General features: G+C 37.6%; 1 protein-coding gene across 2 annotated transcripts in view; it reads left to right on the top strand.

Annotated features, from left to right (window-relative positions):
* The first annotated feature begins 3,780 nt into the window (after window positions 1-3,780).
* Window positions 3,781-21,386, top strand: part of LOC108440363 (solute carrier family 12 member 7-like) — a 29,843-nt gene continuing 12,237 nt past the window's right edge. Inside the window, exons 1-14 of one of the 2 annotated variants that reach the window (XM_017719203.2) lie at window positions 3,781-3,988; window positions 11,881-11,969; window positions 12,436-12,567; window positions 13,542-13,688; window positions 13,882-13,936; window positions 14,086-14,216; window positions 15,256-15,491; window positions 16,746-16,957; window positions 17,045-17,209; window positions 18,195-18,293; window positions 18,459-18,516; window positions 19,029-19,203; window positions 19,388-19,506; window positions 21,127-21,225. In XM_017719203.2, coding sequence (XP_017574692.1) covers window positions 3,877-3,988; window positions 11,881-11,969; window positions 12,436-12,567; window positions 13,542-13,688; window positions 13,882-13,936; window positions 14,086-14,216; window positions 15,256-15,491; window positions 16,746-16,957; window positions 17,045-17,209; window positions 18,195-18,293; window positions 18,459-18,516; window positions 19,029-19,203; window positions 19,388-19,506; window positions 21,127-21,225 — 1,829 coding nt within the window. In that variant the 5' untranslated portion in view covers window positions 3,781-3,876. Of the gene's footprint in view, window positions 3,989-11,877; window positions 11,970-12,435; window positions 12,568-13,541; window positions 13,689-13,881; window positions 13,937-14,085; window positions 14,217-15,255; window positions 15,492-16,745; window positions 16,958-17,044; window positions 17,210-18,194; window positions 18,294-18,458; window positions 18,517-19,028; window positions 19,204-19,387; window positions 19,507-21,126; window positions 21,226-21,386 lie in introns of both variants that reach the window. The other variant, XM_017719202.2, reaches the window with a different exon arrangement.

Genomic DNA, 21,386 nt, shown 5'->3' with positions numbered 1-21,386 from the left:
AGAACAGTGATTGTGATGATGGCCCAATGGAATCTAACTGTCCATGTTTAAGATGTCATATACTGACTCAATGGGAACTGAATATCATGGCCATTACTTTTACTTTAACATTTATATTTATTATTACATTGGCATAAAAGCAATATGGAGACTATACATGTACAAGCAATATACAGATAATGTACATATTACAGACAACACACAATATACAAGCTACATACATATTATATAGGAACAAAGCAATAAAACTACTTTACTTTAATTAAATCAACTTTACTGATTATGACCTTAACTGTATCATGTTTACCATTAAACAGCCTATTTAATCATATTTACAACAAAGATTAAAATCAACTGTAACATTTTTGCCTAACAAATAATGAAGGAATAATGTGTTTCCTCTCTCAGTCTGTAGAGGGCAACATTTAGAGCAGAGATCAGCAACTAATCTCCTGCAGATCTGCCTTCCTGCAGACTTTGGCTGCAGCATTATTTAAACCTGCCTGATGTATCTAATTATTGCCTTCAGAGGTCCTTGATTAGCTGAATGAGGTGTATTAGGTTTAAGTTTGGAGGCAAAACCTACAGAAAGGTAGATGTACAGGAGTGGGATGGTGTTGAGAACTGTAGAACTTAAGTGTTCCTATTACAAGAGAATAACTAAAGCTTGAATGATCAATAAATAGGTTATCTAACCCTACTGTTACTGTATAATGTTACTGTATAATGATTTGGTCAGTAACAGTCAAAGATTATCTCTCTGTTGGTTCCTATGATTTAACGGTTGTCATAACTTTTTTCTCATTCAAGTCTCTATCAGGTCTGTTATTGTTGCTTATATTAGCAATTATCAATAATTTAGTTGTCAATCAGGTATTTTTAATGATCAGTTGAGCAACCATGGTTTTAAAGAAAGGCCAAACAATTAAGATTTAAGACTTAACAACAAAATGCATGGTCTTTTGTTTCCTGATTTCCAAAAAAGAAAACTAAGAAGTCTTTTAAAAGTATTTGTAATGCATATAAATAAGTCTCAAATCAAGTCAAATCAAATCTCACTTATTCTCACATCACATTTACACGTGAGGCGAAGGTGAGTGAAAATCTTGCGTGTGTGGCCCCTTTGTAGTATATTTATAAATGTTATATTTACAAACGTCTGTTTGGTAGAGAAGTTTTTTTAATTGAGTAATTGTGACAATTTCGGTATCTAACTGGACTGTCCATTGGTTATGCCACTCCATGAGGTTCTGTGTCACCTTTTTGAGAATTTCCTTTGTGTCAAATGGTGCCATGCTGCATATCTTATCAGCAGCCATCCTCCAGTAACTGCATTTATAGTTCTGTTATCAGTGTGCACACCCTCACAGCCACAGGGCAGAGTGACAGTGTGCTGGGCACGTGTTCATTTCCAACGATTTCTAGAGGGTTCAGATGTTCTTCAGTTGACATATGCTTCTTCTTAGTTATATTCTAGCATGGAACACAGGCGCTATTTGTGGAAAAGAACCTCAGCAGTGGGAGGAAGCTGCTCTGAGTGAAGGGGAAGCAGTTATTTACCTGTGTATTCCCCAGTGTTACCAAATAATAACAATAAATTACATTTATATAGCGCCTTTCACAAACCCAAGGTCGCCTCACATAGCACAACTGAAAGGTATATTGTTTTCCAGGTTTTCCCAAACTCCTGTGTGTGTGTGTGTGTGTGTGTGTGTGTGTGTGTGTGTGTGTGTGTGTGTGCGTGTGAGTGTGAGAGAGAGAGAGAGAGAGTATTTGGGTGGGGGTTGTCTCAAGAATGTGCTGTCCTTTGTTGTGGTCACTGTTGACTTGTACTCTCTCAGACATCACCACAAGTTGCCAACTCCCTCTCAGTTCTATCTCCCAATCCTCTCAGGTACAACAAGAATGCCATTAACAGAAGCAGGAAATGCCACCCCAGGCACTGTGTTTGGAGCATCAAGGTTAAAATATAACAGGACACAGCTGGATTTGCCTGTTCTCTTCAATGCCTACACACTCAGAACAACATGTAACACTGGGGCGGGCAAATCATTAGACCAAAAGCAACCTTGTTAATGGTGGGAGAGAGTGAAGCAGTTACATAAAGAAAACGGACATGCTAGATTTGCTGTTTTACATCTAAATTTGGCTAGAATGTATTACTTTTGTAGCCTTGTTCCTGGCACCGTTTGTCTTCTTAACTGGGGCTAAAATGTGCAGTTTTCTTCTCATCCCAAATATATTTGATCATAAATGACATGTTATGCTTCTTTAGGTTTGAACAGGAGCTAAGATGCTAATGAAGTTCACAAGTAATGGAAAGCTGTAGCCATTAGTTTAGCAAACAGCATGCCTGAATCATCACACATCTGCTTCAAAATGTGTGGATTGTTAAGTAATCTAAATTAGAGATGTTATGTTTTTGGTTTCTGACACTGATATCTTTACAAATAGTCTATAGATAAACATAAACAGCTGCTGTCTTAAAACTAAAAAATAATTTTATCCAGAACTCTGTGTGCTTGGAGGAAAAGTGTGTGATGATTTAGAGGGAATTGCTGGCTGTTTTATTTCATTACTTGTTATCTGTATTAGCTAAGTTAGTTAGCTTAGTTGTCACTACTGTGTCAACTAAAGAAGATAGTTGGCTGATGGACTACATTGATAATGGATGATAACTTCCACTTTAAATGTGCTTTCTTACCTTTAAATATAGCAACAATATGCTGCTTTCAAAGGATTTTCTAGTGAAACTCTGTTTCTTATATAGTTTGTTTTACACACCTAAAAACAAAGGTTCTTAAATGATTCTTGGTTGGATTGTTCTAGGTCAAAACATTGGTTCTTGTGGGGGCCAAAATGCAATGTTTGTGGAGCAGAGGGCCAAAAAGAACAAAACTGAGTACAAATAAAAAAAGGCACATTGCATTTTAAAAATTCATTTGGTAAGATTATACTATATTTTGTTAGGTTCAGCAGCTGCCTTTTACACTGTGAAAGTTTCATGCTCCAAAATGGTTTGCAATAAAATCTCTTTACATTTACTTCCATTAAAATTAAAGGATGTTTTTGTTTTCTCTTGTGAATGTACCATTTTGGAGATCCTTGTGGTAATACTTTATTTGGAGTGGTCCTTTGTAGAAGATTAATAAACTCTTAATAACGTGTCAGTAACACATTAACAACATATCAGTGACGTAGCAGTAGTGAAGCAACTGAATATATTGAAGTAAATACCTTGTAGATGTTCTGTTGATACATTACTTACATTATTTATTATTTATTGTTAATATGCTATTTTCATTACCCAAAACTTAACCTTACCCAAACCTAACCCTAAACCTAACCCTCATATGTTTTTGACATGTTACTGAGAGTCTGTTGAGTGTTTCATCTAAAAGGGCCACTCAAAATAAAGTGTGACCAGTTTTGGACAGTTTATAAAAGTTCTTCACACTCATGTACAAACACATATCTTCAAAGAACCACAATGAAGTGGTTGTTTTATAGCATGACTCCAGAGCCCTTTTTGGCACCTTTATATTTTACGACTGTACTGTCCCACCGCTAGGGTATATCATGGTTGAGAGTGAGCGCCAGTCTCTGCCCCTCTGCTCGGAAGTGTCAGGCAGTTTCCCAGAGGGATGGGCAAGGAGGGAGGAGTTGTGCAGTGTTCCTTATTTGGTGGAACAGATCACATGGGTCCCAGTGCCTAAACGGTAGTGGTAAGAGAGCAGGGGGAGGGAGAGGGGGAGAACTTAAAAAACTTTTGTGAGGCGATCTAGAAGGGAGGGGGTGTGTTTGTGAATGTGTGTGAGAGAGAAACAAGGAGAGCAGCGATCTCACACACATAAGGAGCACATGTGGTGAAAGAAAATGCCCACCAACTTCACAGTGGTGCCGGTGGAAGATGGTCAAACTTCAAGTCCAGACTCTGATGATAAACACTCTGGAGGAGAAGATGAGGACAAGCCTGGGCTTTACTCAGGTAAGTGTTATTTGGAAAACTCTTTTTCCTGTGAGTGTGAGAACCAGCCCAGACACGCACTGCCACTCCACACGGAAGAGTTGCTCTTTGTCTGAGCCATGACTCACATTCACAGGCTGGCGCGTCCTGTAGATGTCCACTTCTGCTCTTCTTCATGTTATTCTGACTTTCAGAGGCAAAATCCTATGTTACAATGTGTCAACACACAAATGCCAGTTCAGCTCTGTAAATATGTAACGGTTTCCTGGACTTCCTTCTCTCATTTTCCTGTTTCTCTCTTATCTCTCTCTCCCTCACTCTCTCACTCTTTCCTTCCATCCCTCGCTACTTTCCTCTTGCCTTGATTGGAACCACAAAGTAATGCAGACGAAAATGAAACCTCAGGCTACAGAAACCTGCGGTATTCTGCTTTGAACAACAAGTTAGGCTTAATCTGGGTTCTGATCTTTATCATAAAGGGGTAAGCCATAATGTTAAATTGCAGCTCAGGCCTCATTCTCTCATTGTAACACAGTCTGTTATTGCTCCTTTGTTGACACACTATCAGGACACGTTGTATAACCTTGGAGGTAAATGCATTAAAGTGGAAAACTACTTAACATCTGTACTCTGTCATCAGCCTTTCTCTTTGGAACTTTATCAGTAACAAAATAACTGGACTGAATTCCAGCAAGTTTTTTGTTTGTGTTTGTTTGTGTTTTCCTTCATATCTTTGCAATCTGCTATAGCAAACAGTGACCATAATGAGAGCTCATAATTGCATGCTTTACAAAGACAAAGTAAAAGGTTATAAACAGATATGTTTTATGAATGATTTTAGAAGCCATGTACTTTATTAGCCTTTATTAAGACTTTATTCATAAGCCATGAAACAAATTTACCTTAATTTGTTTGTAGGTCCTGTGATTCTTCATCAGCTTGATGTACAGTGTATTTAGCACTGTTTGTGAGACTGGAGAGACATGCGGGTGTTGACGAGTAGAGACACTAGTGCATTAGTTTATCTCACTAGTCTGTAATGACTGTTTACAGAATCTTTTCGCTTCGTGGCTAGTTTGTGTGTGTGATGGGAAATGTTTCTTTCTGAAGCAAGATCAAATGACTCAAAGAAAAGTGCCTCAATAAGAGATTTCAGGAATGTTATGAGTAATTAGTCTGTCATTTTGGGAAAACTTACAGTGAGTATTAATGACTATATTGTCACTGTCCAACAAAAGAAGCATCTCCAAAACATTCTTTAACATATGGACTATTTCTATTGGCCCATTCACTGTGATATTTTCACACAATGTAAATATCAGCGCTGCTTAAAATATGTATCAAAATTTAGATAGAAAAAAAAATTGATTTTTTTTTTAGACAGCAATGATATAAGTGAATAAACAACAGCCATTGCAGAAGTTGTCATTTGCAGTTCTCTGTCTGTTATTTAAAAACTATACAGCACATTGGTGATCACACAGATTTTGGATCCCAGTCAATTACATACTTTAACACATTCTCTGCGGGAAACAAACTTAATTATGGCATTTTTAACCCCTTTTTTAGTGCACTAGTTCTTTGTGTTTGGTGAGTTTAACTTATTATTATACTTTTGCATGGGCCACACTTTGCTTTTATTATTTTTCTAATGTGTTAAATTCAGCTATTAAGTAACTGTTCATTAAATGTGCAGAAGTGTGTTCTCTGTAGAGGATTTATTAACTTATTTTCAGCTAGAAATGTAATAAAAGTAAAGTAATTTTACCCAGGTGCCCATACTTTTGCATATGACTGTTTTCCTACTTTCTAGACTTTGTCTTTCATGTGATTTTGACAGTGTTTGTTATCTGTAAGCATGATTATTTGTCATATTATTGAAGTGGGGTGTTTTAAATGGTAGGGGTTTACTTGAGGAATCATGTAAGTGCAGTGTACAGTGGTTTGAGGAATGTGTGTAATTTAAATAATGCTTGTGGTTTACTAGAAATGCATTTGTCTTGAAAGTGAGGTTGTAAACACAGTTACCTTGAAAAACTATAACCTAAGCAGTTGAAGAAGTTGTAGCATTTGAAGAGTTTTTCAGCTGTGCTACAGGAGGAAAGTAACTGAACTATTCAGATTGACATGAGACACTTTAGTGAAGAACAAGGCTTCCAAAGTGGCGAGAATTGTGTAAAGGAGTCACTAACCCATGCCTCTAGACTGGACACTAAGACTCTTCATACCTCTGTCTCCGGTGTTTTGATCACAAGGACAGCGAAACTTCTAGCCCTGGCATTCCCATGAGTCTTGAATACTCCAGTGACTACATGTGTCAGGTTTCATGACTAGAGGAAGGGTGCAGCGCACATTTACTACGTCAGTCTCTCAATGTGGTCAGACAAAAATGTGCCATGAATCGTTATTTTTGTGCATGAATAGACTGTTAAAATTTTTGAGACTACATAAATTGCTTAAACAACTACTAACCCAACAGGACTGGGTTTCCTGAAAGCATATTAGTACAAAATGATTCTTAAGTGATAGAGTGAGCATCACACTGAACACTCTCTCTACCAGTTAGGATCAGCTTAACACTGAGATGCTTTTGGGGAACTGGGTTTTACTGGGTCCAGTAGAGGAGGTGAAGAATGTAGCTACACAAAGCTGCTGCTTTTATTGGTAGTGTGATGATACAGTTGATTAGGTGGTCCTTTGAGCTGTTGGGGTTGCCCACAAATGTTATGTGGTCGTATGTGTAGCTGACCACCTCTGAAGGTGGTTTGAGTGATCAGCTCACATTGCATCTCCAAGACACATTGGGCTCCTTTCACACCTGTACTTAGCACTGTCCACTCCAATTCATCCCAGGAGCATGTGAATACCAGGTGTGAATGGCTCAAGATGACACCCATATGGCAGGGAAGGGCAATGTTGTCACAATAACTCATATTACATTATGTTTTCTTGAGCACATCAGATGATGTGGGAATACATATGACTTGTAAACAAAAGCCAGTGGCATTACACTGTTACATTAAAACTGCACAAAGACAGTATTAAGAGCTGATTAGATGGTAACGATTATCTTAGTTTATCATGGTTGATTTTTTCCTTCTGTTTTTATGAATCTCTATTGAATAAAAAAAAATTAATGTATTTATTTATCTATATTTTATTTCGTCTACAATCTGTGGAGTTTTTCAGTGTTTGCTGTTTTTCTGGCACCCCATGTCTGTTACAACTTGTTGTACATCTAATATTCTGCCATATGGCAGACAACCATTTAGACTCTGGTGCCAGAGATGGTGCCAAACATACAAAGCAGCATAAATAACATTTCACACAGCACTTTTAACTTAAGGGAGCATTTGATTTTTCTTATTATGACTTGATTCAGCCACTGTTCTTGCCAAAGACAAAGCGGAATATCACAGACTGTTCCAATGTGGTTACATGTTTGTGTCAAGTGGCCCAGGACAATACACCCGTCTCAGCAGACAATTACTAGGCCTAACACCTGTCCCAGCAGACCTCTGATCAGTGAATCAGGGAAATTTTCAGCTGGCATTCTTACGTTCATTCTTCAGCTCCAGAGGTGTGAAGCTTCTGCAGTGTTCGTAGTCGTTTTTCAGACCACAGTTGACACACCTTAAGCTATTTACTCTGCCACCGAGTGCATTTACATGTACTTTTCAGTAGTTATCTGATTATTCAGGTGGTCATGTAAATAGCATACTCTAATTCCTTACATTGGATTAAGGCAGATAAATTTGATGATGCAAACAATACATCAGCTAGGAAACATGCAAGGCAGCGTCTGAATGATGATGACACATTTCAGAAATGTACAGAACTTTTGTACATTTTCTTACAACTTCTACTGAGTGATCCACTGCCTACATTTTCTACTAATTGAACTAATCCAACTATTTAATAAGACAAGCGTGTGTTTCAAATAGAAATGCCCCATTTGTATTAATGAGAATTGCCAACCAAATGTTGGATCAGACATCAGAGGAAAAAAGAAGGAATTCCATATGACCCAGAAAAGAAAAAAACTGTATAGTTTCACTTTATTCGATTATCTAATGACGTTCAACACCAACAGTTAAACTGCTGCTAGAAAGGCTTGGCAAAACATCTGAAATGAAGATGGTAGACAGATTCTGTTATTTGATTGGCAATGTAATTGATACAGTGTTGTTACTCTACTGATTACAAAGTCAATATCAATGTTTGTTCTTTATTAATCTTAATTATTTTATTATTACAGTGTAGACGAGAGGAACTAGGTAAAAACTCCAAAAAAGGATCTGCCCCAAAGCACAAATACACAAGAATAAAACTCAGTTTTGTGCTGAAAGTATAGTATAGGATTCAGGTAGTTAGCTTTATTTAAAGTGGAATCTCTAAGCAGGATTATAAGTGCAGTCACTAATCATCAGTTTTATGTGCAGTCTGAAGCATTTAAGGGTTAATAGCAGGAAAACACAGAATGTATAATCATGACATGCTGAGACTGAGGCGGGACCTGCCCTCCAGATATGAAAGAGCTGTTGTTAGTCGTCATTTCCCTGGCTTGCTGAAAAGGTGTTACCAAGAATGATTCCTGGAAATTTCTCACTCTTTAAATCCTGCACTTTAGAATCTAGTTAATTTAATAGTTTTGGTTAGAGCCACGAGTCATACCTTGACATATGTAGCAGGGATTTTCAAACAATTGTTTTATAAGAAATAACCCAAGAAAAAAGTCTAAAAGTATTGTTAAGAGTTTTGTTTTCTTCCTCTCAGTGAGTTTACTACAATGCTACAATGTTACTACAATACTAGGTTTAGTACAATGACTAAATATAACCATAAATATGAAAATGAGGGCGACTATTGCTGACTGCTGTGCATAGTCTGGGTTGTTTTTAAGGTGACGTGTTTTTGATGACCAGAATGGTGGCACCGGTTGTTAGAAGGGTGGGGCAGCTGAGCACTAATGGGTGTTACTGGATGGAGTGGCAAGCATGGAGTGGAGGAATTCAAATGTCTGGACATCTCCAGGGACCTGGTTGCTTTAACATGAGTAGTGTTTCCGGGATTATATAAGAAAGGTTAAATGGCCCATATGCTGTATTTTCCGTGTATTTTATTTTTCCCACAGGGGCCACTTATACATTTTTACATGACCACATTCCAACCTCTCTTTCCCCTTAGAATTAAACAAGCTGGTTTTGTTAATGTGCCTTTAAGGCTGGTCTTGGTAAATGAGCTCCCCTCTGATGGGCGGCACTGTATGGTACCTCATTTAAAATACAGTCCAGGCTGAAACACTACCTATACATAACTTAAGTGGGTGGGATTAAACTGCTGTAGGCTGAATAGGGTGATGTATGTAAATGTGCTGGTTTGTGCATCAATTTAAAATGGGCTCTTTGTGAAGCTCAATATCTATATATGAATGCATCGGGCAGGGAGTTGAACTGTATGTTTAAAAATGCTGGCGGGGTCTGCAACCTTCCCTATTCATTCTGTACATTTGGCAGGAGTAATAGACCATGATAGCGTTTCTGGGATGCTGTCAGCTCAGTGATATTACCTTGTCTGTCTGTTAAACATGGAAACAACAGATATATTAAGCTGCCATTAACCACACGATTTTAAGCCTGATCACTGGTGTACATAACAGTTGGAAAGGAGCTAAGGAACGTGATTTGTAAAAAAAAAGAAGACTTAATCTGCCAGGGTGTATAAACTTCCTTTGACAGAAGTATGTAGAAGTGGAGAAATGTATTGATGCCTTATCCTTGTGCCTGTCCAGTCATGCAGGGTAAGTTCTAGAGTTATCTCAGTCATCATTACTGATGATGTAACTAAAGACGGCAACACTGCTTTGACTTCAGTAGTGTACATAAAGAGAGGTGAGGCCTGAGAATAACAAGAAACAGCAGGAGGAAAGGAGAGATGGATGAAGTGTCTAATAACAGGCTGAGAGACAATTACAGGGTGCATATGAAAGGTTTCAGAGTGCAGTGGAGTACAGTAGAGGAAGTAGGGGAGGGGGCACAAAAAATAATATGCATCAGGGGTGAGAAGAGCCTGTTGAGAGTATGAAAACTAGAAGCAATCTACAGCAAAAGCATAAACAGCATAGAAAAAGACACCTAAGACTGCATTTTAACATCAATATTAGCATATTAATTAAAGTAAGTTTTGAGTTTCTGCTGTTGGATAACTGTAAATGCCACAACCAGTTGGGCCTTTTGTTGTTGTTTATGGGACTATTTGTCTTCACTGATCATGCCATGCATTGTGTATATTTCAGTTCATTATAAACAATTTTTTAAGCATGTCCCAGTAAACTCTTACCTTCACCCTCAGTCATACACAAGAGTAAGCTGTTCACAGGGTTTGTCCTGTTATAAATGGCTCCCATTCAGATTTAGTGACATACAGCACTGTGCAAAAATGTAGACTATTTGTCATTTATTTCATTTCCAGTCAAAATTGATCTATTTTTCAATTGATGCAACATCTGGTAGAGCACCAAATCTGTTGATATCTAAAGCCTTTCTCTTTGAGAGATTGGAGAAAAAAAAATCCACAGGTGTTTCTGTCCATCGTTCCACTGTAGGAATACAACTCAACACTATGAATTTCAAAGGATGTGTAGCCATCAAGAAGCCGTTACTGAGAAAAGGAAACAGACAAAAAGAAAAAGATGCTGGTGTTGGACAATGGACTGACTACCTTAGAACCCAGATCTCACCATCACTGAATGTTTTTGGGATTATTTGGATTGTGAGAAACGGAAAATTAAACAAACTTCTAAAACTGAACTTTGAAGGTGTGATAAAATATACCCGAAGGTACTAAAAACCAGCAAGTCTCCTGAAAAAAATAAAAAGCTCTAATAAGGACAAAGTGTGAATACTCCCTCCAGTCCCTATACTAAAAAAATATTGAAATGAAGGGTGCTCTCTGACATCTGCACAGCATTGTAGGCTGTGTACTGCTGCACATTATCATTAGGAGGTATCTGAGCATATATAGCTTGTCAAAGTTAAGAGCCTGTGAAACTAACTGCTCCAGTCTCTTATTTCAACAGCTTGGTCAAGTTATGCTCTAGTTTGTACTCTTTTACTACATCATACAAGGTCTTATATTCTACATTATAAAGCAATGTTTTTGCATGAGTAACCTTAATCCAGTTTTAGATAAAAGATTTGTGCAGTGTCATGAGAAAATTTATAGTAGAATGCATGATAAGTGGGGTGTGGTTTTGAAGGATCAGGGGCCACTTTGGTGTGTGTTTTTTATTTTGTTTCATTCATACCCCCTTCCCTCTGTGGAAGTTGGAGAGAACAGCTTATAGCTGTGCAGGACTGTCATAGAATTGACTGAATACATAATTACCTTTTATCTCAGTACTGTATACTTTGGAGTTAGTGCAGAGGTCACAGCTCATATTTGCTGTTCACTCATGTAATAACAAGCATCCATGTGATCAACTAGCCCATATATTTGTGTACTGTATTCAGCATAGACAAGCTTTGCACATATTTCTCTATCAGCAGAAGACTAATTTGCTAATTTCTTAATGTCTTTCATTCCTGTACTGCGCTGAATTTTACTGTCCTTGTACTAGGTAATAACTATGTGGATGAAGATGAGGTACTACATTGTAGTTCACCCAGGCCTTCATGCTACTTTGGCTTAGTTGACAGCGGGCCCATGATGTAATATGAGAAACAGGCTTCTGGACATATTGGTCTTTCCATCATCAGAAAAAAGAGCTGACTTACAACAGTGAGAATTAACATGTTATTAAGTGTCATGACATTCCTATTCCTGCTGTGGTGTAAACAAAAAGCATAGAAAGGTCGAACAAGTAAAATATGAACTAACTTTAAAAGTAAATGTCAAAATATGTGTGTTAGCAGGTGATGAAACCCCTGGAGAGGACAGTCCCTTCCTCACCATTTCTGACCATGAGAGGAGCTGTGATGGGAATAATATGGCACTGTTCGAGGTAAAGATCAATGCTGGTTAAAGTTTATTCAAGCACTGCAGAAATGTAATGAAGACAAATAAAGGGTTCCATTATATTGTACAGTTAAATGCTTCTGTGTTAAATTGGACACTAACTCCCAGTCAAAAGGTACACAGGACCGAATGCTAAAGAATGCTATATTTTTATGACAGTGCGTGCATGAACATGATGTAACCTTCAACATGATATTGTATTTGTATGTACAAAAGGCACTTTCTTTTCTATTTTTTCTTTCACAGGCTGAATGTTGGGACTGGGGCATAACATTTCATCCCATATGACAGAATCTTATTTCAATACATGAAATTATTTTTTTGCTTGATTCTCAAACACAGACCTACCTTCATTGTGATCCTTTGTTATTTTCATCGAAATATTCACGCAAATGTTTTTAACATCAGTAATTTAATTTCACATACCTTGTCTGCTCGTTCTCTACACTCAGGAAGAAATGGACAGCACTCCAATGGTGTCAGCCCTCCTCAACAAACTGGCCAATTACACCAACTTGACACAGGGGGTTGTTGATCATGAGAAAGCTGAGAGTGAGGATGGCGTTAAGAGGGTTGCCATCAAGGTCAGTATCAAACCATCACTCTGTGTTGCTGATGAAGGTCTTACTCGTGTCATATCCAACTGAAATCACCAATGAAAAATACTGTAGCTTAATTGTTAAAATACAATATGCTAAAACTAATAATAAAAAATATAAATGTACAAAATATGTCCTATGAATAACTTTTCAAGGCGTATTGTGCCAAAGTTTTCCCCTTTTGCTGTAAAGGCTGATGTGGCTTTTGTTACATACAGTAACAAAACTCTGTTCTCCCTACAGTCTTTCTGTGTTTGAGTTGAAGAAACATATGAAGTGAAAGCTAACAACGGAGCAAAAGCTAACCTGGCAAGCATGAGTTGTTAAGCTAGCTCATCTGTCTGCCTGTTGTCCATCCATTTGTACATTAATTTGTACATTTTTACATCTGCCATTTGCTATTTTTTTTCAATCTTCAGCCCATTTGTTTGTTCAGCCAGCAGACCAGTATCCCTGGATGCTCATTCAGCATTAAAATAAATAAGCGTTTTAGTGAGCTGTGGAGACCTGCATATGTAGAACCCGTTTCACTCTTTTCTCTCTGCTTCATTCCCACTGCTGTGTTTAGTTCTGCGTCAGTGGTGTAGCAGGAAGAGTGTGTCGGACTGAGGAATGTCAATCATGCATGCTTATTAGAATGTTAGGACCACTCAGACAGTCAAAAAGGCACTCCATTTCATTATCATACAAACATTTTAAACATTTTACACTGTGTTTTTCCTGGGACTGTATGGTTAATAACAGTAATAAGCCTGCATGGGCCTAAATGGGTTAATCCGGAACTATTTTGATGGCACCTGAAGCCAAACTGGGGCCTGTGTATGCCTGAATTCAGCTCTGTCTTTATCCTGTGTTTAGTTTCACATTTTTCATTTGTTCCAAATTGCCTCATGCTGTTCCACCTTGAAACAATTAGGAACAGTTGCTCAATTCCAATTCTCTGTTACTTGTATTCTCAGGGTCCTCAGATGGGCACGTTTATAGGTGTGTACCTGCCCTGTATGCAGAACATCTTGGGTGTGATTCTGTTCCTACGCCTTACGTGGATCGTGGGCACAGCTGGAATCTTGGGTTCCTTCACCATCGTCTTCATGTGCTGTGCCTGTGTGAGCATCGTTAAGCACTATCTCATGTCATAAAACTTTATTGTTTATAATGACCATAGGATTGTCCTAGACTCTTACTCTATTATTAGTATGTAATTCCATTTTTATACACATTTCTGTTTTGGGGTACATTTAGGCTCTTCCGTAACCCCTTTCTCAGTTTTGTGTATCCGCTCTATGTTCTGTCCTATAGACTCTGCTGACTGCAATATCAATGAGTGCCATTGCAACTAATGGTGTGGTACCAGGTATGTTTATTTTGTGCAATGGCACAAATAATTTTGTCCTTCTGATGTTTTTAGATTTGGCCGCGCTCCAGGACGTTTGTAATCACTTCATATGAGTAGATTTAATTCATTTCTTTCTACATTTCTTAAATGTGGTGTTTCTTTTTCAGCTGGTGGCTCATATTATATGATCTCAAGGGCACTGGGTCCAGAGTTTGGAGGTGCTGTTGGCTTGTGTTTGTACTTGGGTACAACCTTTGCTGGATCCATGTATATACTGGGCACCATGGAGATCCTTTTGGTGAGGACATCCTGAGACACTGAATGAAAGCTTGAACAGCTACAGTGTTTATAATAAATGGGTTTATTGACAGCTTTTAGTAAAGATTAGGCTTAGTGTTTAGTAATCAAATATTTTGTTTTTCCTGACATTGTGGCATTTGACCATTCAAGCCAGGCATTTGTATTGCTGGCTTGTTCAATATTTACTCATTTTGCTCTTTAGCCACAGAAAGTCAGTGTGATATAACACACATTACATAACAAAACCTTTGACAAAACCTTTATGTCAAGACGCTGTTACTGAGACATAAACAAAAAAGACAAAAGAAGAAGAAAAAGAATATTTGAAAATCAAACAAAGAAGATGTGAGTGTTCTCAGAATAATAGGCTGACCATCTCACAGACCAGACCTCAGCGTCATTGAATGCATTTGGGATTACTTGTTTAATTAGCACAAAATACAGTACAACGTCTATGACTGAACTTTGGAGGTGTGCAAAAACGTTCATGCAGATTTCTTTGACAACCCAAAAGCAAGTCATAATGAAGACGAGAGGTTGACATGCTAAACTTTAAAAATTAATTTTTTTTAAATTAAAAATTTAAATTTAATGAAATGAAATTTATGTAGTTGCTGAGGCTTTTCTGTTTCAAATATGTTTTCTGCTTTTTCTCTGATACTTAAACATGAATAATAAAGTACACAATGTCTGTCTTGACTGGAAATATAGCAAATAAAGGGTGCTCTCTGAATTTTGCACAGTGCTGTAGGTCTGAGACTTATCCGATATTCAATTTTGACCCCTACAGGCATGGTTACACATTGTCTGAAAAGAACTGTATACTCATTAGCTACATTTTTAATTGCTGTTTTTATTGTTAAAAATCTTTATTAACTGGACTGGTCAGCTCAGATGTTGCAGCAGATTATGAGAGAAATAAAAAAAAAATTACATTGCAACATATTTGTTTAGAACAGTGGTGAGGCCATGTCTCTAATACCAGGAGATGTTGTATGATGTGTGTATTCTTTCAATCTCTTCTGTCTAATGTATAGATGTACATAGTGCCAGATGGAGCACTGTTTGCTGACAAAATGGATGAGCCAATGTCTCGGCAGAATAACATGCGTGTTTATGGATCCTGCTGCTTGGCTCTCATGGCTCTGATGGTGTTTGTCGGTGTGAAGTATGTGAATAAACTGGCACTGGTCTTCCTCTCCTGTGTGATTCTCTCCATTATGGCCATTTATGCAGGAGTTATCAGAACTGTGATAGACCCTCCAGAGTTTCAGTGAGTACACGGCACACACAGGACTACATGACATCACATGTAAAACTCATGACTGGTTGTTGCAAGTTAAAGCTAAAAATGACTTCATATGTATTACTTAACAATTTATCTGTAATAAAGCTCAATTGTACATCAATTCAAACCTCAAAAACTTCAAATCAATTTTTTAGCTCTTCCACTCTTAATAGTGAAGTCTGTATTTAAGCTGTTGACTGCTTATCCTACTGCTGCTCTGTCCTAGACACTGTATACCTCACTGCCTATGAACAAGCCTGTTCTCTTAACTAACATGCAGTAAATGCATCAATTGCTAGTTCACCACATTTAATTCTCAGGCTCTTCCTAGATAAACTTTGACAGACTTGTAACGTTAGTCATACATTTTCTTTGGTTAATGTAAAAGCCTCTGTTTAAAGAGGAAATCTACTGATTTTCAAAGTTCCTGCATAATTCAATTGTTGAGATGTAAACAAAGTTATTCAGAGTGTTTTGATGTGAACTGCTACACCTAGGATAAACTTACCAACTTGGATTTTCTTTACAATTAATAAGGGATTGTGTTAGGCAAGGTCTACAACACAAATACAGCCATTTTATTTACTGCCTAAAACAACCAGTGAGCCTACACATATCCTCTGAGTTATTGTATGTAACGTTGATGATGGTAAAATGGTGTTTAATGTGAAAAAATACATTTTCTTTGGGGAAAGCTTTGCCTTAGTGCACCCTGCCTGTAAAATATATCATAAAAAATAACAAACCCTAATAAGGCATCTTAGTCAGATGTCTGGTTCCCACTACTCCCACTATCACCACTACTATGAACATTTAAATTTATGAATCATTTAATTCTGCAGATTCTTTTTATTTTGCATTTAACATTTACCTCATTCATAATTTTCATAACTCTGATTGTTATTGCTTGAGTTATGGTTTTTGCTCTCCGATGTCGACCACAGAAGGATGGTTCTCTTAGGAAGTTTTTCCTGGCCACTCGTCAAATCAAATAAAATCAAATCACGTTTAGTGTCGCATCACATTTACACAGGTGGAAAGTGAGTGAAAATCTTAGGTGCGTAGCCCCCTTATAGAATTTAAATACCAAAAAATATATAAATATCTAAGAAGAAAAAAGCCTGACCTTGGCTTCCCGTTAGGGGCTTTGGTGTAGATTTCTCTTAGTCAGCTTTGTGATGACGTATACTGTAAAAAACTCATAGTATTATATTGATGTTTTTTTTCCATATTCACCAGAGTGTGTCTGCTTGGCAATCGCACACTAAAAAATCTTGACTTTGATAAATGTCTGAAGACAGAAGTCATCAACAACTCAACTCACACCACTGAGCTGTGGGGGCTGTTCTGCGATGGACCTTACCTCAACGCATCTTGTGATGACTACTTCACCTTCAACAATGTGACTGAGATTAAAGCCATCCCAGGCCTGCTCAGTGGAGTCATCTCAGGTGACACTTCAGCTAAAGCTACAGACTTCAGGTACACTCATCTGTATATACAGCCAGTAATGCAGTAAGTTTATATTTGTTTTCTAGAGAACTTGTGGGGAGATTATGGTCCAAGCGGGCGGCTGATAGAGAAAAATCTGTCATCAGAAGCCACGCAGGAGACTTTTGAAGACATGAAGAAGCCTTATGTCTTCAGTGACATCACAACCTACTTCACCCTGATGGTGGGCATCTACTTCCCCTCAGTTACAGGTGAGAGATAGGAGAGAAAAAATGTTTACAACTAAGGGCTGATATCAACAAGTTGTGGACAGCAGAAAGCAGACTGCTTTCCCACTTGTTAAATTTGCAGTTGGAATCAGAGATTTTTATATCTTATCAGATCTTTTTTGACACAAAAGCCCTCAGACTGAAGCAACCTGAAACACTACATGCAGTAAATACAAAATTTAAATAAATGCAACTTGAAATGTTCAGCCTGTAACTGTTTAGATTCGCCTGTAGTGTACTGTTAGCCTGTAGTACACAGCAAGTATGCTAGCTAGCAAGTCAGCTGAAGTTTTAGTGACCTGTAACTTACAGACACTTAAGCTAGCAGACAAGTTCAGCTAGCTGACAAATTTAAAATGAGCTAATAATAATTTCCCTATAGCTAACATAACTGCTATTCAAACTACTATTCAGCCAATTCTTTCGACTTGTTTTGTCTCTTTCCTTTAACGACTACATGTCCTACATGTAGTGGTTTGTTCTGTCCATCAGACTGGCATATTTCAGTAATTAAAGACTCATTATTTTAAGATGTATTGGTTCTGCAAGCTGCAGAAGAATGGCATTGCAATAATGACTATGCATGACTATAGCAAGAAGATGGGCAAAGTTATACGTGTGAGGATAGAAACCTAAGTTTTTGTTATTTACTGTGTAAGGTTACTGTTCCTTGTCAGTTTTTTTCTTGTTTTTATCTCAAGCTAAAATTTCCATAGGCTCCAGTCAGAGTCAAATCGCATGGGGATTCAAGTGTAACTTGAGCCCACATCTCTGATTGGAACTACCAAGATATGAACTAACTGATAGGATCTTAAGAGATTATCAAAAGAGGGGCTTGCTTTTAATAGAATATCTAAAAGAGCTCCTGCCTTAATCATTAGCAGATGTTTGGTATGTAGATACAGTTATAGATATTATGTGATTTATGATATGTTTGTTATGAAACATGCTTCTCGTGTTCTTTTAGGCATCTTGGCTGGATCAAATCGGTCTGGAGATTTGAGGGACGCTCAGAGGTCCATTCCTATTGGCACCATATTGGCTATTGTTACCACTTCCATCATCTGTATCCTTTGGCTACAGTCAGCTCACCTAGCAGAAACTTATGACCTGAGACCGTGCCATCTGGAGAGATGATTTTCACTCTGCCTATAGAGTGAATTGCAGAAAGATCTACCAATCATCTTCCCATGAAGTTTAACAAGTTAAATACCTTAATCATATCATTTAGATATGTCCTGTGTGGTGCTGTTTGGAGCCTGTATAGAGGGTGTGGTAATGAGAGACAAGTATGTGTTTTGGTGTAAAATGTTAAGTCCACTATGCTACATTAGTTACGCTGTACCAGTCTGTAAAGTTTTGCTTTGAACAAAATCCATCAAAGCCTTTGTTGGCAGAATATCTTGTTAATCTGGCTTCAGAACAAGTTCTGGATGTACAAATGAATATTCAAAAAAGTGAAACTGCTATTACAACATTTGTTTAAACATTGCTTGTGTGTTGTGTTTATTTAATCCCTTGAACCTGTGACTTTGTATTACGTTATCAATCTTAAGGCCTATTCTGTAACTATGATTCATTATTCTGTTATTACTATGAAATTAATATGTAAGTACCTAGGTCAATTAGGAATTGAATTGTGGACCCACATTTAGGCACACAAAGTTAGACTATCTAAGACTTATTATGCAGGTTTTGTAGTTGTCATAGCGAGGAATTAAAGTTTGAGCCTATATAGTGACTGTTGTAGTGTACAGCTTTCATTGAATTATTATATTTTTCATGTGATATGTATTAACAGGTTTGGCTACTCTCTGAAAAGAACCCCGGTGATAGGTACTCTGGCCTGGCCATCTCCTTGGGTGCTTGTGATAGGCTCTTTCTTCTCCTGCTGTGGAGCAGGATTACAGAGCCTAACTAGCGCCCCAAGGCTTCTACAGGCCGTCGCACGGGATGGAATTGTACCATTCCTAAAGGTGATTAACAAAGTTCTTTACCAGTCTTGTCTTTGCATATAGAGCAGCTGTAAATGTAATGACATATGTGAAATGTTTTGTTGCATTGTTGGTTAATTTGAAGCAATTCTTTAACTGGTTCACACAGGTTGTGATAATAAAATAAACAGCAACTTAAAAAGCCATGTATATGTTACTCTTATAGGTCTTTGGTCATAGTAAATCCAATGGTGAACCAACCTGGGCTTTACTGCTAACTGCAGGAATCTGTGAGATTGGGATTCTTATTGGCTCCCTAGATTTTGTTGCTCCAGTCCTTTCAATGTAAGTGTGGACCTACTGTACTTTCCTTCTATGAACCTATTCCTTCATTAGAAGTCCTGCAAAATATATAATTGTTATCAAATCAGAAATCCCCAGTTTAAAGTTGCTTCCTTATTTGCTTTGACTATGAAAAACAGAAAGTTATCAATCTTAAGCTCAGGTGGAACTTCACATCCATACTTCTACATTATGTGCAGTTTTTGAAAGTTGCAGTTCATCATATTGGCTTGTTCCAATATCTTAAATTGTGTTGAATTGTGTTTTTATGTTTGAGCATCTTTCATATGAATAACAAGAATAATCAACCAATCAATCAACCAACTGATAGGTAAATATCTTTTGCAAAGATATGGCAAGCATGTTAGTTGTCTGTATAATACAAGTTGAATGACCGTGTATTATAAAACTGGGATGTAATGAAAACTTGATATAACTCTGTAGACACCAGTGCCTTAGAGATTTCACAGACATGCATAAACTAAAACAGGATTTGGTTTTAACTGCATAACAGCGCAAGTTGTTTAACTTTTTAAATGGCCAAGACCTGGTCGGTGGTTCTGTTCCCCTCTTCTGTAACTTATAATTAAAGCAGTTTGCATTGCTTTCCATGTACTTCAGGATGTAATAAGCCTGGGAATCCAAGGGGTTGAATGGGGTTAACCCATTAAACTGTAGATTTGTTATTCTGTTATTAATCTTAACACTTCAGTAACTACAGTCACTATTATGACACTAATATGTATGATATGTGTTTATGAGACTGAGGAACTGAAATGTTGACCCATGTATGGATCTTTGCAGCATAACGGGTAATGATTAAATGGAATTGATGAATACCTGTTATTGCTATCATTGTGTTCAGGAATAATGCTCTTAAATGGCCTAGGCTCCCCAGTGGGCCCAAAGTTTTATTACACACTACTACAACCTAAGAATTGCTCAGCCAGTTTTCTTCTGAGTCCCTGTAGTTACTGAATAATAAGCCTTAGTACGTAATAAGCCTGGGATTTTAAGGGGTTAAACTGGTTGAAATGCTTGCACAGACTGGAAGAGAGGCCTTGTCGGCTGCCAAAGATTTGCCAGAGCAATCCAGCTTCGGGTAACAAGATCAGAGTCAGAGATTAGCAAAGGATTTTCTAACACTCAGCAATATTACGATGCTCTGATCAGCAGTGTCACTCATGTAACATGATACTCTCAGAGGCAAACTTATGAGTCTAATGATGATAATTTGTTTATAGCTGTTGCATAATAGATGTAAAATGTTGCTTGCTGCTCATATACTGAAGGAATGAAGATTGCTTAATTGCATTCAGTGGTGTACTTCACTGTAAAGGCAATAAAGAACAAATCTAACAGTCCTCTTTAGTGTATTCATGGGTCACATTTAAGGACAAGTGTGCTATTCTCTGTGTAATCACATGGAACAATAATAAATAAGTGCCATCTTGCAACAGTCATCTCAGTATACCAGCCTCCAATTGTATTGCATTTGGTTGTGGTGCAGCACAGTTCAGTCCTCACAGGCTGAAAGATTCCATTTATTTGATGTCAGTTGATACCTTTGGTTAAAGTTTATTTTCCTCACTCCTGCCGATCCTGTTTTTCCGTGGTGTACAGGTTTTTCTTGATGTGCTACCTGTTTGTTAACCTGGCCTGTGCTGTCCAAACACTACTGCGCACCCCAAACTGGAGACCAAGGTTTAAATTCTATCACTGGTATGTAAACACACCATTTGTGTCATATATGATAAATAAATGGAGTATTTTTGCCTCCTAATGTGTCACTCTAATAGTATTTCTTCCATTCTCCAAGTAAAAGCAAATAATTTTTGCTTTTGGATTAAAGTAATTTATGTGTGTCCATACACTTACTGAGA

Source organism: Pygocentrus nattereri, chromosome 17 (genome assembly GCF_015220715.1).
Source record: "Pygocentrus nattereri isolate fPygNat1 chromosome 17, fPygNat1.pri, whole genome shotgun sequence".
In the NCBI taxonomy this organism is placed as follows: domain Eukaryota; kingdom Metazoa; phylum Chordata; class Actinopteri; order Characiformes; family Serrasalmidae; genus Pygocentrus; species Pygocentrus nattereri.
Note: the sequence above shows the minus strand (reverse complement) of the source record. Positions and strands in the feature narration are given on the sequence as shown.